The sequence below is a fragment of the Barbus barbus genome (genome assembly GCF_936440315.1).
Source record: "Barbus barbus genome assembly, chromosome: 34".
NCBI lineage: Eukaryota > Metazoa > Chordata > Actinopteri > Cypriniformes > Cyprinidae > Barbus > Barbus barbus.
The window spans coordinates 12516990-12530813 of NC_136762.1; the positions used below are offsets into that span (position 1 = coordinate 12516990).

The window sequence follows — 13824 nt, forward strand, 5'->3', positions numbered from 1 at the left end:
AAACTGTTTTCCAGAATTTCTCATCTGGGTCTTTCTCCCATTGTTTAATAATTGTCTCATTTACTAATTGTGTTAATATGTTTAAAAATTGGAGAAGGTTGTGCAATATCTTTGATTGTGGTTTTAATAGAATTCCTGATTTGTAGATAGTAATAATAATGTTCTTTTCCTAAATTAAATTTCTGCATTAATTCAGTAAATGTAATGGTGTTACCAGGAAACAGGTGATAGATGTGTGATCTCTTTCTCTTTCTCTTAATCATCAAATTCGTAGAGTTTTTGTTGTTTGATTTTTTTTTTGTGCGTGATGGAAGATCAGATGTAGTTATGTATTTACATTCTGCTTGTTCTAACTCTAGCCATAGGTTTTGGATATTGTCATATCTCATCCATTTGCACAGATATTGTAGATGTGATGCTAAGTAATAATGTAGAAAAAAAATTTGTAAACTTATCTTGGGATTCTTGTTTTTCCAGTAGAATTTGCTTATTATTTGATTTAATGAAGTGAACCATTTCTTAGTTGGCTATACAGGAGTCATGGTGAATAGGGTTTTTGGTAATTTACACATTTTAACTGTTGCAATTCTACCTATAATAGAAAGTGGTATGTTCACCCATCTAAGTCATCTTCTATGGTTTTTAACAGTGAAATAAAATTAAGGTTAAATAAGTCAGGTTCTGGGAAATCTTAATTCCTAAATATGTAATATTATTTATAGTGAATACACCAATCAGTCCTGTATACTAGTATCAAGTGGATTCATATTCAGTGGTAAAATTGTTGATTTGGTCCAGTTTATGGAATAATCCGATACAGTAGAATATTTGTTTTTTGAGTTTAGTTATTTCAGAAAGTGATAAAGCCCCCGTCTGTTGGTGAGGAAGACTGTGGTTTATGTGTCACATGACTTGACACAAGGAGATGGCAGTAGAGAGCTCTCCAGTCTCCCTGGCACTCTGTGAATAGTTTAAATAATGTAACTGCGCTGGAAGTTGAGCAAATGCTTTTTCATGTGTAGCATACTAATTGTATTGGTCAGATCCATACTAAAATAGTGGAGAAGAAAATAAAGATATTAATGAAATCCTGTTTGGGTTATACACTACACATTTTGTATTAATAACCTTGATTCTGCTCTCATCACCAATCTGCTAATGTGGTGTGTTTAATATGTGTTTATTTACTTAATTTTTTTCTAGGTCACATTTTCCACTGAATACTGTCTGAAATCAAATTTAGTGGCCTTACACAACAGTATGCAAACAAAGCACTGTTTTTTAATGCAACCACAAAATGTTCAAATCTTCATATATAACCATGAATCAGTAGTTTTCATACATATTTTCATGCTTTTAAGTGAGAGACAACATAAATGTTATCTATTCATTCTAATGTAATTTGAAACCCACATTTTGTCTAGCAAAATATCTAATCTGCTGTTTACGACAGAAGGGGACTAATATTTAAGTCATTATTCACATACTAATATGCCAAAGCTAAAATAGCATTATAGCAATTAGTATTTATAGTATTTTATTTATTTATTTTAATTTTTGCGTATTTCTAATCACACTAAAGTCACATTACTCCAGTTTGCAATCAGTTGTCACTGAAGGATTAAGGCATTGTCCAGGCCTTCATGTGGATGTAGTCTTGCAAAATCTTGTTTATCCATGCAGAAGAGACTGGTCTATTAAAACCAAAACAAGCTCCAAAATAACAATTGGCCAGTTCATTATCCTTTGATGACCAATGTTGTTGCCTAATATTGGACCTATGTGAAAGAGCTATCCTGAGTGACATTGATCACAATCATTTGAAAATGTCAGCATTTTTTGCATACATCCTCATCCTATGTCCTCCTCCCCCCTCCATATATTAAATCTCCTAGCGGTTTTTCTGAATCCTAAACAATGCAATATATATAACCATATGATTGCCTCAATGATAACCAGGGTCGTCTTTTGCAAGTGTGAGTGGTTGTGAGTTGTGCAATGGAAGTCATTTGAAAGCAAAATAAGGAATGCAATGCAATCTGTGGATCATTGGCTTTCGGTATGTATTGTGAAGCCATAGCAGAAAACAAGAAATACCATAGAAACATATGAAGCGAGCTGTTAAATATATATTTGTGCTATATATTTGCTCATTAAAGCTTCCAATCCAGTATATGAACTAGTAATATCACTGTGAGTGTTCATGTTGGCTCAAACTAAAGAGTGTGCATTTCCAGCACTGAATGATAACTTAAACATTAGATGTGTTAAACATGGTGCTTGTGATCATTTGGAAAAGCAGAACATTCTGAAATTTAATTGCCTATTTCCTTCTTGCTCTAAGGCACCCTGGCAGGGCTCTTGGCAGCTATGTGAGGCTCAATGTGTCCAAGAAGGGAAATGCTGTTGCATGTTTCAGGACGTCTTTTTCTTTTTCCTTTTTTTTTCGGCCTGTATGTTTGAGGAACGTGAGAAAGTAAATGTTTTCCACCCTTTTAGACAGTCACTTGGTTGTCTGGAATCTGCTAATGTTGTATTTTACAGGCTACAAATTGAGCCCAGTTGTACAAGGAATTTTATTTGATCTATTCTCCTCACCGCAAACAATTTTACAATTAGCCGCTTTAGCATTTTATGGCAGAACGGCAGTGGGGCCACAATTATATCTTCAAACATTACTTTACTGCCATTGCTTGGACTGTAACTTACAATTACATGTTTCTTTAAATACAGTCCTCCTACTCATTCAGGTTACCCGTTTTAGCACTATATACCAAAAAAGCATTTATAGAGGGTTTTGTGCTAAGTCTGCTTTACTGGAATCCAACACTGTAGAATTTCTCTAGACATGTCATGTTCTCATAAAACAAATTAAATAGGGGAAAAAAGAAACAAATTAAATAAAAATGTATAGAAAATTTAACCTTAAAGCTATGGAAACATTACTAATACCTGCATAAATCACAACATGTAAGGGATAATATATTATGGATGCCCGTTTCTGCACCAGAATAAAACATTACTGGGGACTAGGGACTGTGACTTTTTATTCTTTATTCTTTCTTTTGTGACTACCCCCCCCCCCCCCCCCCCCCCACACACACACACACACAATTCCTGCAATTTCCCACACAGTTTCCAACTTCAAATTGTGAGAGATAAACTCACAATTGTGAGGGGGGAAAAGTCAGAATTGAGGGCAATTATCATTTTTTTTTTCCATGGCAGGTGTAAACTCAAACCGCAAGAAAATAAATTCTGTTTATATTGCATGTTTATATCTGTTTATATTATTTTTCATTTTATTATATATATATATATATATATATATATATATATTCTGTCGTAGAAACAGGCTTCCATAATATACAGTTGGTCCTAATCGCAATCGTAATTTTTTGTTACTGTTGGACATTAAATATCGATTTGAGTTTCAGTTATTTTATAATCTTAACTGTGCAATATATTGTCCCACCATAAATTTCTGCTAAGAAAAAAAGTCCATCACAATGTACAAAAGCAATCGGATAAGCAATGAGATGGAACAAGTAATATTAAAAGTCATTAATACTATAATATTACCAGTCAGGGGTGCGTTTCTCAAAACCATCGTTAGCTGATTATGGTCGTTATTTCCATTGAACTCTATTGGTAACGAAACAACTTGCGACCATTGACCAATCAGAAGTGAGACCATTGACCAATTAGAGTGGACTCACTATTTGGTCTCAAAACTGTGCAAGCAATAAAATGCCAGTGATGATTTATTTAAGAACATTATTGCAATGAACAGTACTAATGCAGCAATTTTCCTTCTCTTTAAGAGCACATGTTGGTGCAAAAGGCTATAAATTTCATCTTTAAAATTGTAAGGATTCATCAAAAATGATTGTTCATAAACTATTGCCTCTGCATCTATCCATTTAAAAAAAATTCAAACTCTTTCATAAAATTGTTTACACAACTAGACTTGCAGTATTATGCCAAATTCTCAAGGAAAGGCAAGGAAAATAAACTGTGCATTCATTTATAAATGCTGCAGATCACCAGATACAACACTCCACTGCGCAAAACATTGCTGACATTAGAGCTATTTAAGCTCTAAAAAAAAAACCCGCTTTCCAGATGCTTTCTTTAAAAGTCTGATTCTATTCTCTCCACCACACGGGTATACTTATTGGAAGAGGCATTTCATTGGGCAGGAAATATGGTTGATGTCACTCAGACAATCCCATGTGAAATCTAGGAATTGCTTTTTGAGGTAAATGCCTTTGATGCATATAATTTGACACATCTTACACAGGATCCCTCTTTTCTTGTGACCAGAGCAAACCACTCCCTAAGCTTGAGGTTTTCCTGGTCTTGGCACTGTCTGAGTCATAATAATATGTTAAAAAGCATTCCCATCAGCTGAGATTTTCAATGTCTCCTTGGACTGGCCATTTTCAGAAGCTTCTGTGGTCTGCCGAGGGGAGATGCAGGTTTTACTCTGTCTGGTTTGTGCCTTTGGCCTTTTTGGTCAGTATTATCCAGCACCTTTACCACTGGAAGATGATGGATCGGTGCATCATCCGACAAGACCTGCTCGGAATAACCTGTCCCTGGCAACAGTAAGTCCTTCATTTGTACCTTTTGCATGCAGTTAATACTTGCAATTTAATTATTATTTATTTTCTTTATGAAGAAATTTTGTGTATGTGTATTATTAATATATATTAATTTAGGAGAAAGATACTGTAATAGAGATATTGTGTTCTTATTAGTGATCTTCCATTCTCACTAACAAAGCTTTCATTAGAAGTAATTGAGGTGTATTTTCTATTTATTCGGTCTTAACATACATGAACAAATGTACAAATAACAGTCTATTTCATACCTAATGTGAATGTTTGCAGTTTTACATGTCAAAAAAAAACAAACACAAATTGGTATAATATAATGAAAATGCATCTTATTTTCCTTTGAGCCTAAAAGCATTGATGATCAAGTAAAGCCTATCAAGCTGATGAAATACAGGAAGGAAGTGGAAATATAATGATAGTTGATACTCACTGTGGTGGTTCCTGCATGTTTTCTTGTAGAAATACCTGCAGCAATTCTACAGTTTCCAAGCAGATCCTACAGGCCGCAGGAGGAGGAGTCGTCCCTCGTTCTCTTCCAAACTGAAAGACATGCAGAGCTTTTTTGGGCTGAACAGGACAGGAGCGCTGAACCCAGACACCCTCGCTGTCATGAGGACTCCTAGATGTGGCGTCTCAGATGTGGAGGATTACAGTCACAGACGTGGAAACAGGTGGAAGAAAACCATCATCACTTATGGGTAAATACCATATTTATATTGTACGTTACATAAAATGCTCCTAATTTGGACGGTAATGCTCCACCATGTATGGTAATAAAAGATGTACAATCTTACAGTGTTGGGAGATACACCAGTGACTTACCAGTGAATACAGTGGATGCTCAGATCGCGTCGGCTCTAAATGCATGGGCAAAGGCAAGCCCTCTCACTTTCCAGAGGTCATATTCTCACCAGGCAGACATCATGGTGGAGTTTGTTGGAAACGGTAAGTTAGCATCCACTTGCACATTCACCTTCATAGATGATGTTCATTTATTCTGTGATGAACTCCTAGAACATGGAGACTCCTTCCCCTTTGATGGTCCAGACGGCACACTGGCCCATGCTTTTGGCCCAGGGGAAGGCATCGGTGGGGACGTACATTTTGATGAAGCTGAAGCATGGACGGCTGGGTTCAAAGGTTTCTCAAATAATATAGGAGTACACTTGGTACTAAAAAGAAAATGGTTCACTTGTTTTCTCTCTTTTTTTCTTTAGGGTTTAACCTGTATGTGGTGGCTGCACATGAGTTTGGTCATGCACTTGGTTTGAAACACTCGCAAAACCCAGAGTCAGTGATGTATCCGACATACAAAAATAAAAAAACACACAACCTGCTCTCCAGTGAAGATATCATGAACATCAACACACTCTATGGTAAAACAAATCGTGTTTCACAATCTATAACTGTGAAATTGTAATATTGTGGGAACAGAGACAGTGTTCAGTTTCCACATTTATATGAGAGATCACATGTCTGTGTTTTTCCTGTCCAACAGGGCCAAGGGACATAAGGCCCTATCCATCTCCAAGATTTAGCTGGAGCTATCCCAGCAACCCCTGGTACAGTGGTTCATATTTCCCCGTGTCATTCAAGGACACATGTAATCCCGATATGACTTTTGATGCTGTGACTACTGTAGGAGAAGCCATTTTCTTCTTCCGAGACAAGTGAGTTGATCACATATAGTGTTAGCTGACACCTATAATCCATTTGAAAGCTAAAAGGAGAGAACAGAATTGGAACTTCTAAAACATGGGTATTCATCTTCTGTCTGTGTCTTTTGTCCTCATAATTGTGAGAAACTTTATTTTTCATATTTGCAACTTTATATCTCACACTTGAGTTTTTCTCATTATTGCAACTTAATTAGTATAACAGTTGTGACTATTTCTCATAACTGGGACTGTATCTCATAATTGTGAATTTATACTTCATAATTGCATCTTTATTTCTCACAGTTGCAATTTCACCTCAGTTTTAAGCGTTTCTCTCAATTGTGACTTTATATCTCATAATTGTGACTATTTATTGCAATTATGTCTTTATATCTTATAATTGTAACTTTATCAATTTATCAATGACTTTATCAATTTATCACAATTGCAAGTATTTTGTACAACTGACTTTATATCTCAAAATTACAACTTTATTTCTCACTGCTGCGACTATTTCTTGTAATTGTGAATTTATATCATCTTATGATTGCAATTTTATTTATTTTTTACATTTGCTTCATTTTTCACAATTGCAACTTCACCTCACAATTTTCACTATTTCTCACAACTGCAGTTTTAAATCTAACAAAAAATTAATTAAATATATATATCTATATATATATATTTCTCACAGTTGTGACTTTGTCACAATTACCTATTTTTTAAATATTCATTTATTTTTTATGGAAACAGGTTTTCAAAATGTCATAATATTGAAGTGTGTTAAATATAAAATATCTCCAACTTTGCATAACTTCTTAAGACTCCCGGATGGCATAATGTTTATAATAATACAGACAGTTCCAGATGCTCTTGAATAAACTTTTTGACATATTTACTTGCTTATACAACATGCGCAATTTTTATCATATAAGGTTATCAAATGTAACTCTATTTGTACCATTGCAGATACTTGTGGATCAAACACAATAATCAAAATGATATAAAGGAAGGTCCCATAAGCAATTTCATGCCAAAAATTGATTGTCAGATCGACGCTGCTTACTGGGTCCCCCAGCGGTCAACAGCGTATCTGTTCAACGGTACAGACATGTTTGACATTATGTAGTCCTGAATTGCCTTCAAGATGTTAAACAAAAGCCATTTTCTGTTCTACATTCAATACAGGGACAATTTTCTGGATTGTGAAAGGATCCCAAGTAAAAGGCAGACCGAAAAACATCAGCAGTCTGGGGTTCCCGTCATGGGTACAGCAGATAGATGCTGCGGTCCACATTCACAAAACTGTACACACCCTATTCTTCACCCAACACCAGTATTGGAGGTGAACTATAAAGATACAAGAGCAATGTATCACTAATATCAGTCTCAATGAATGACACTGAAAATGTTTTTGCTCATAGGTATAATGAGCACAACAAGACAATGAATGACTCAAGCCCACGTAACATTTCTGATGATTTCCCAGAAATAAATGGACCCGTAAGTGCAGCAATTTATAAAGATGGTAGGTACCAGTCTGATTACAATTGTTCTATAATTTATCTAACATGTATTTTCAGTCACATAACTTTCATCCATCACTATGCTTTTTTCAGGTTCTCTTAATTTCTTTGTTGGCTCAGATGTGTATAAATATGACGTCAAACAAAAGGAAATTATTGGAGCAGATAAGACAACTTCCTGGCTTGGATGTTAACGGACATTCAATAGACTAATAGTTCCTAAATACAATTATTTTTTAAAGGTGAATGATTATTTTTGGTTAATGCAGCAAAAGTGGCATTAGACATGACAATTCACCTGTAAAGACGGCATTCGTTTTGTTGTACTGAATTTAATTATGCTGTACTGAATATTTTCAGCGTGCTGTGCTTGTATTGTATTTGAAAAATGCATCTACTGTTTAACGTCTTTGGAACGTATTGGAAATGCAAATGCATTCAAAAACTCAGAATCTGGTTTAAATTAAAATGTATGACTGTTTAATTACTTCTAAAGAAAATAACTTGTTTGCCATTCAGTTCTGCACTTGCACGACTGTGGTAAACCTACGCATTTAGCCTGAATATGTGCTAATCAGTCTGTGTTCATGACTGTAATAAAATAAGTAAAAAAAATACTTGTGGAAATCCCTTTCATGTAAAATGAAGATTTCAGAATATACAAAATAAACAGAATCTTAAATCATTTACAACAGTTCATGACACAATCATAATCCTCTTCACCCGCTAAGACCTCTGATGCAAAACTAGACGTGATCTCATTTTGTGGACGACAAAAGCCACTAAATGCCTGACAATAAATTCTTGTTTTGAGGGCCCGGGTCCCACGTGATTTCTTACCGTCTTAAGGTATGCATGAGTTGTATAAGACTCAGATGACATAAAAAGGAGAACATAAATGTACCATGGTCAAAATGAGCTGGTTGTGGCCTTGGATCTTTTTGTGTTGGATGGTGACTACGGACATTGTAAGGACCTCACGTGTGACTCTTCAGAGCCCCAGCACAAAAGATATCCAGCATGCTGAGGTTTGTCTGCCATTGTGTTTCTCTAGGCTACATATCCAACATACTTTATTTCACTGAGCATCTTTGATTTGTATTAGACAGACTGAGTTTGATTATAAGAGTTATGTTACCAACCTAAATAACCTTAATAATAATAATTATTATTATTATTGTTATTATTGTTGTATGGTAAGTAAAAATTAAAAAATATAGAAATTATTACGTAAATATTAATAATTAATTGATTATTATTTAAAATCATTTTCATGCATAATACTTATTATTATTAATAGTAGTAAAATACTGTACAGTAAGTAAAATATTAATATATTTGTTAAAATTAATGTAAAATAATCATCTTCATGAATTATTAAAATATAAATATGAAAGGAAAATAAATTGTAAATCGTAAGTAAATTGTTTTTGATTGATTGATTTCAGAATGATGGACCATTTTTACTGTCTTATTATTAATGTATTGTTATTAATAAAGGAAAGTAAATCATTTGTTTAATAAATTGCTATAATTAATTACTCATTAAAAGTAAAATAATAATAATAATAATAAAACTAAATAAAATAAGGTTAATCCATGTTAATATTTATATATAAAACACCAAAGCAGATGTACTGTTTGACAGGAATATCTGCAGCAGTTCTATCACCTGAAGATGCGTAGTCGCAGTAAGAGGCATGCAGATCTAATGAAGGAGAAGATCAGAGCAATGCAACATTTCTTTGACCTGAAGGAAAGTGGTCTTCTGGATGTGATGAGAATGGTAAGATGTGGAGTACCTGATGTGGAGAACTTCAGCTTTTTTCCTGGACGGCCCAAATGGAAGAGCAACACCATCACATACAGGTCTGGCAGAGAATATCCACAGATGGATGGATTTTACAATGTTTCCATCCAAATTTATATCAGTATGTCTTTAATAAATGGATTATACTTCAAGTATGTCTTGGTCTTTAGTAGGTTGTACTGCTATCAACGGAGAAAAGCCTCAGGATTTTGTTTGTTTGCTATTCCTCCCATTTAATTATCTCAGGTTTCAACATGTCTTTTGTAAAATGTAGCTCCTATGAATCCTGCAGGATTGCTAGATATACCCCTGACCTCAGTCGAGAAGAGGTGGAGAACTCCTTGCGTTTGGCTCTAAAATTATGGAGTGAAGCTGCTGCTCTAAAGTTTGTCCAAGTAAAACATGGCATGGCAGATATTACCTTCTCTTTCAACTCCAAAGGTACATTTTAAACTAATCTGATGTTTTTTTCTTACTTTGAAAACACATCTGAAAACCTGCAATCTCATTCTTCCATAGCTCATGGAGACTTTTTCCCTTTCGATGGCCCAGGAGGGGTGCTAGCCCATGCTTTTGAGCCTGGAGAGGGCATCGGAGGAGATGTACACTTTGACGATGATGAAACATGGACAGTGGGACGCGGCAGACCAGGTACAGCACAGTAAACATTGAATCACTCACGTAATGCAACTGTGGAATTGGCTAATGGGTATTTGTAAAGAACTACAATAGCAATCCAACACCATGAGTAAGTAACCATGATTTCAGAATGATGGTCCAGTTGTTGATTTATTGTTCTGAATAAACAAAAATAAATAACTAATTAAAATGATCATATTTACATAATATTCTTATTATAATATTCACATTTTCTTATTATTCTTCATGTTTTTCGTTATATTTTTCTTATAATTATTGTTATTAACAATAATTTATTGTCATAGACATACAGACTGTTTTTAATTAAGAAGAAAAAGACTGTTATTATTAGATGTACTGTAATAAAGACTAAATTCAGTCTATTTAATAATAATATTTACATATTCTTATTCTTCTTATTATTAAATTATTGTAATAAATAAAGAAATAATATTTATGTATTCTTATTATTCTTGGAATATCCTGTATGCATTACTAATATTAGTATTATTATTAAACGCATTTTTTAATTTAATTGAATAGTAATACAACTACTACTAATAATAATATTACTATCATTATTATTTTCTAATAAATATATAAATACTTCAAGTTCAAGTTCTTAATATATTGATTGAGAAAGAAAGAAAGACTGTTTTATTGTATTATCATCATTAATTGTGATGATGTGGACGGCACTGCAGGATACAATCTGTTCACGGTGGCAGCACATGAGCTCGGTCACTCTTTGGGTCTGTCTCACTCACGGGACCCCACGGCTCTCATGTCTCCAAAGTACAAGTTCCTCAACGCTGCAACGTACAAACTGCCAAGAGACGACACACTGGGGATTCAGGCTCTGTATGGTAAGTTGCCAAAGAAAAATGTTTTTAAATTCTCTAAAGGCTACTGAAATAGATGATGGTCATTTGTTTTGTTTTTGACAGGAAAGAAAACAAAACAACAGAAGACACTTGTAATCCCCAATAAGTGTGATCCAAACTTTTCTCTTGATGCGGTGACAGTACTCGGAAAAGAAATGATCTTCTTCACAAACAGGTGAAGCTTTTACTCACTCCTCTACTGACAAATTAAGTAAAATTGTTGAGTTGTTAAAATTTTTTAATGGGAAGTTTTTGAGTTGCCCTCTACAAAGTATAAGGTCTCATACATGTCTCTAGTTACATGTGGATGAGAACAAACTGGAAGACATACTGGAACAGACTAAGAGAAGGTCCTCAGAGCGTTTTTCTACCAAGCATCAGCTCCCCTGTAGACGCAGCCTATGGCATTCTTTCTAAACGAGTGTTTTATGTGTTCACAGGTAAAAATAAATAACATATGTATGTATGTGTATACACATATATTTCTGGAAAACATTGCTAAAAACTCAGTATTGATGATACTAAATGTTTCTTCGGCACAAAATCTAAATATTAGAATGATTTCTTAAAGATCATGTGACACGTAACGAGTAACGGCAGCTGAAAATTCTGTTTTTCCATCACACAAAATATTCCATTTTAGAATGTATTGAAATAGAAAACAGTAATCACAATATTACTGTTTTACTGTACTTTTTTTTTTTTTTTTGATCAAATAAATGCAACCTTGGTGACCATGAGAGAGTTTCGAAAACATTTAAAAAATAATAATAATCCTAACAACTCCAATCTTTTGAGCAAAAGTGAAAATATTTACTCTTCTACTAGGTCCTAAATATTGGGTAGTTCAGAAACTGGAGTCAAAGAGCTATTATAGCTCCATCTATGACTTTGGATTTCCAGAAACAGTGAAACAAATAGATGCTGCTGTTCATGTCATTGAACATGGAAAGAGCTATTTTTTCACAGGAGACTACTATTTCAGGTAACATCTTTATTTTTATTTTGTTTTAGCAAATATCATGATCTAAGGATCATATGCTATTGTTTAAAAATGGCTAAATGTAATGATTTTCTTTCAGAAAACAAGTTTATCAGATATCTCTCACTTCAGACATTTACAGAGAATTAACATTCCTTTTTTTCTTAGTTATGATGAGAAAAGAAGTGTGATGGATCGTGGATTTCCAAGGAAAATTCATATGGATTGGCCTGGAATTGTTGGGAAAGTGGATGCAGCTTTTGACCTCAATGGTAATGGACTGTACCATTTTCTACCAGTGTTCTCTGTAAAATATTTTCCCCTGAAATTACATGCATGTTTTTTTTTCTCAACAGGACATGTTCATCTTTTCTGCAGATCAAAGGCATTTATCTTCAGCCATCAGAAAAGACGTTTGCTATACATTATGAACACAAATGCTTGGTTTGGCTGCTAAGAGTTGAAAAATGAGAAGATTTGCTCACAAGAAGCACAGAAAGGAATCGTGTGACCTACTATTGTGCATCATATCAAATGTTAAAAAAGCTTAGTTGTACAGTATCAAGAGATATTTGAATCTTTCATGTGGTTACAGAATCATGAGTGAATGAATAAATGTTCTCAAATTATTGGCATATACTCATAATATCATTGAAATCACTTCATATCCATGACTGCAATATAATGCTTTAAAAAATAAGTGCACATACGAGCAACATGCTTTTAAAATTGTTTTAAACATCAAGCATCAGTTTGAACATTAAGTTCAATGAATAATTCTTAGTGTGAAGAACATTTCAATAATCTAAAGAACCTTTGTGCACTGGAAAGATTCCATGGATGTTACAAGTTTTGGTTGAAACCATAAATGCCAATAAGAAACCTTTGTATTTAAGAGTGTATGTGAGATTACTAGCAAACCAATACTCATTTTTACTTAACGTGTGTCTAAAGTATTATGTTACCATTTCATTTTTGATTTATATTGCAATTTACACCTAACATTAGACACCTAAAAATACACTGATGCAGTGCTACTGAAAATCATGAGAAAAAAGGGGCAAAAAGGACAAGTGAAGTAAAAGCCCTAAGACATGGCGTCTCTGATATGATCTGATATGGCTTGTTGACCTAAATAGTTTGGATTAGCTATCAAAATAACAGAACGCTTGAGTACAGAGAATGTTAAACAGCTGGGAAAATGATTTCTTGTTGCCTCCAGCACTTACGGGACCTTGCTTGCCCTGATTTTATTCCCAGTGACCTCATTTTACCTCAAAAGCCACAATATCTTATAGAAGTACATTCCCTTGGTTTACCAAAACATGTTGAGTAACAGTATAGTAGAACATTTATTTGTGCTCACCAATTATGCATTTCATTAAAAATACAGTAAAAACAGTAATATTGGGAAATAATTTTAACATTTTTAGAACTTTTGTATTTTCAAATATTTAAAAATGTACTATATTGCTGTGGTGGCATAGCTGAATTTTCAGCAGCTATTACTTCAGTCTTTAGTGTCAAATGATCCTTCAAAAAGCATTCTAGCGCTTTTCCACTGCATGGTAAGGCATGGTACGGCTCGGAACGGCTCACTTTGCGTGGGGTTTCCACTGGGTACAGTACAGTACCTGGTACTTTTTTTAGTACCACCTCGGCCAAGGTTCCAAGTGAGCCGTACCGTTACCAAAACGTGACGT

General features: G+C 34.2%; 2 protein-coding genes across 2 annotated transcripts; both read left to right on the plus strand.

Moving 5' to 3' along the window:
* The first annotated feature begins 4164 nt into the window (after positions 1-4164).
* On the plus strand, positions 4165-8401 carry mmp20b (matrix metallopeptidase 20b (enamelysin)). Its single transcript, XM_079392604.1, has 10 exons — positions 4165-4610; positions 5082-5320; positions 5419-5567; positions 5637-5762; positions 5840-5998; positions 6121-6292; positions 7250-7383; positions 7469-7625; positions 7705-7808; positions 7900-8401. Exons 1-10 carry the CDS (start codon positions 4476-4478, stop codon positions 7998-8000), a joined length of 1476 nt encoding a protein of 491 aa, XP_079248730.1. The 5' UTR covers positions 4165-4475; the 3' UTR covers positions 8001-8401.
* Positions 8402-9484: 1083 nt separating this feature from the next.
* mmp20a (matrix metallopeptidase 20a (enamelysin)) lies at positions 9485-12754 on the plus strand (the record flags this gene model as incomplete). The annotated part of the gene is made up of 9 exons (XM_079391463.1): positions 9485-9675; positions 9909-10057; positions 10136-10267; positions 10960-11121; positions 11203-11314; positions 11437-11579; positions 11968-12124; positions 12290-12393; positions 12478-12754. 9 exons carry the CDS (start codon positions 9485-9487, stop codon positions 12576-12578), a joined length of 1251 nt encoding a protein of 416 aa, XP_079247589.1. The 3' UTR covers positions 12579-12754.
* Positions 12755-13824: the final 1070 nt, after the last annotated feature.

Coding starts and splice junctions, on each gene's coding strand:
- mmp20b (XM_079392604.1), top strand. CDS start 4,476: ATGCAGGTTTTACTCTGTCTGGTTTGTGCCTTTGGCCTTTTTGGTCAG. Junction 5,568..5,636: donor GGTGGAGTTTGTTGGAAACG/GTAAGTTAGCAT, acceptor ATGAACTCCTAG/AACATGGAGACTCCTTCCCC. Junction 7,384..7,468: donor AACAGCGTATCTGTTCAACG/GTACAGACATGT, acceptor CATTCAATACAG/GGACAATTTTCTGGATTGTG.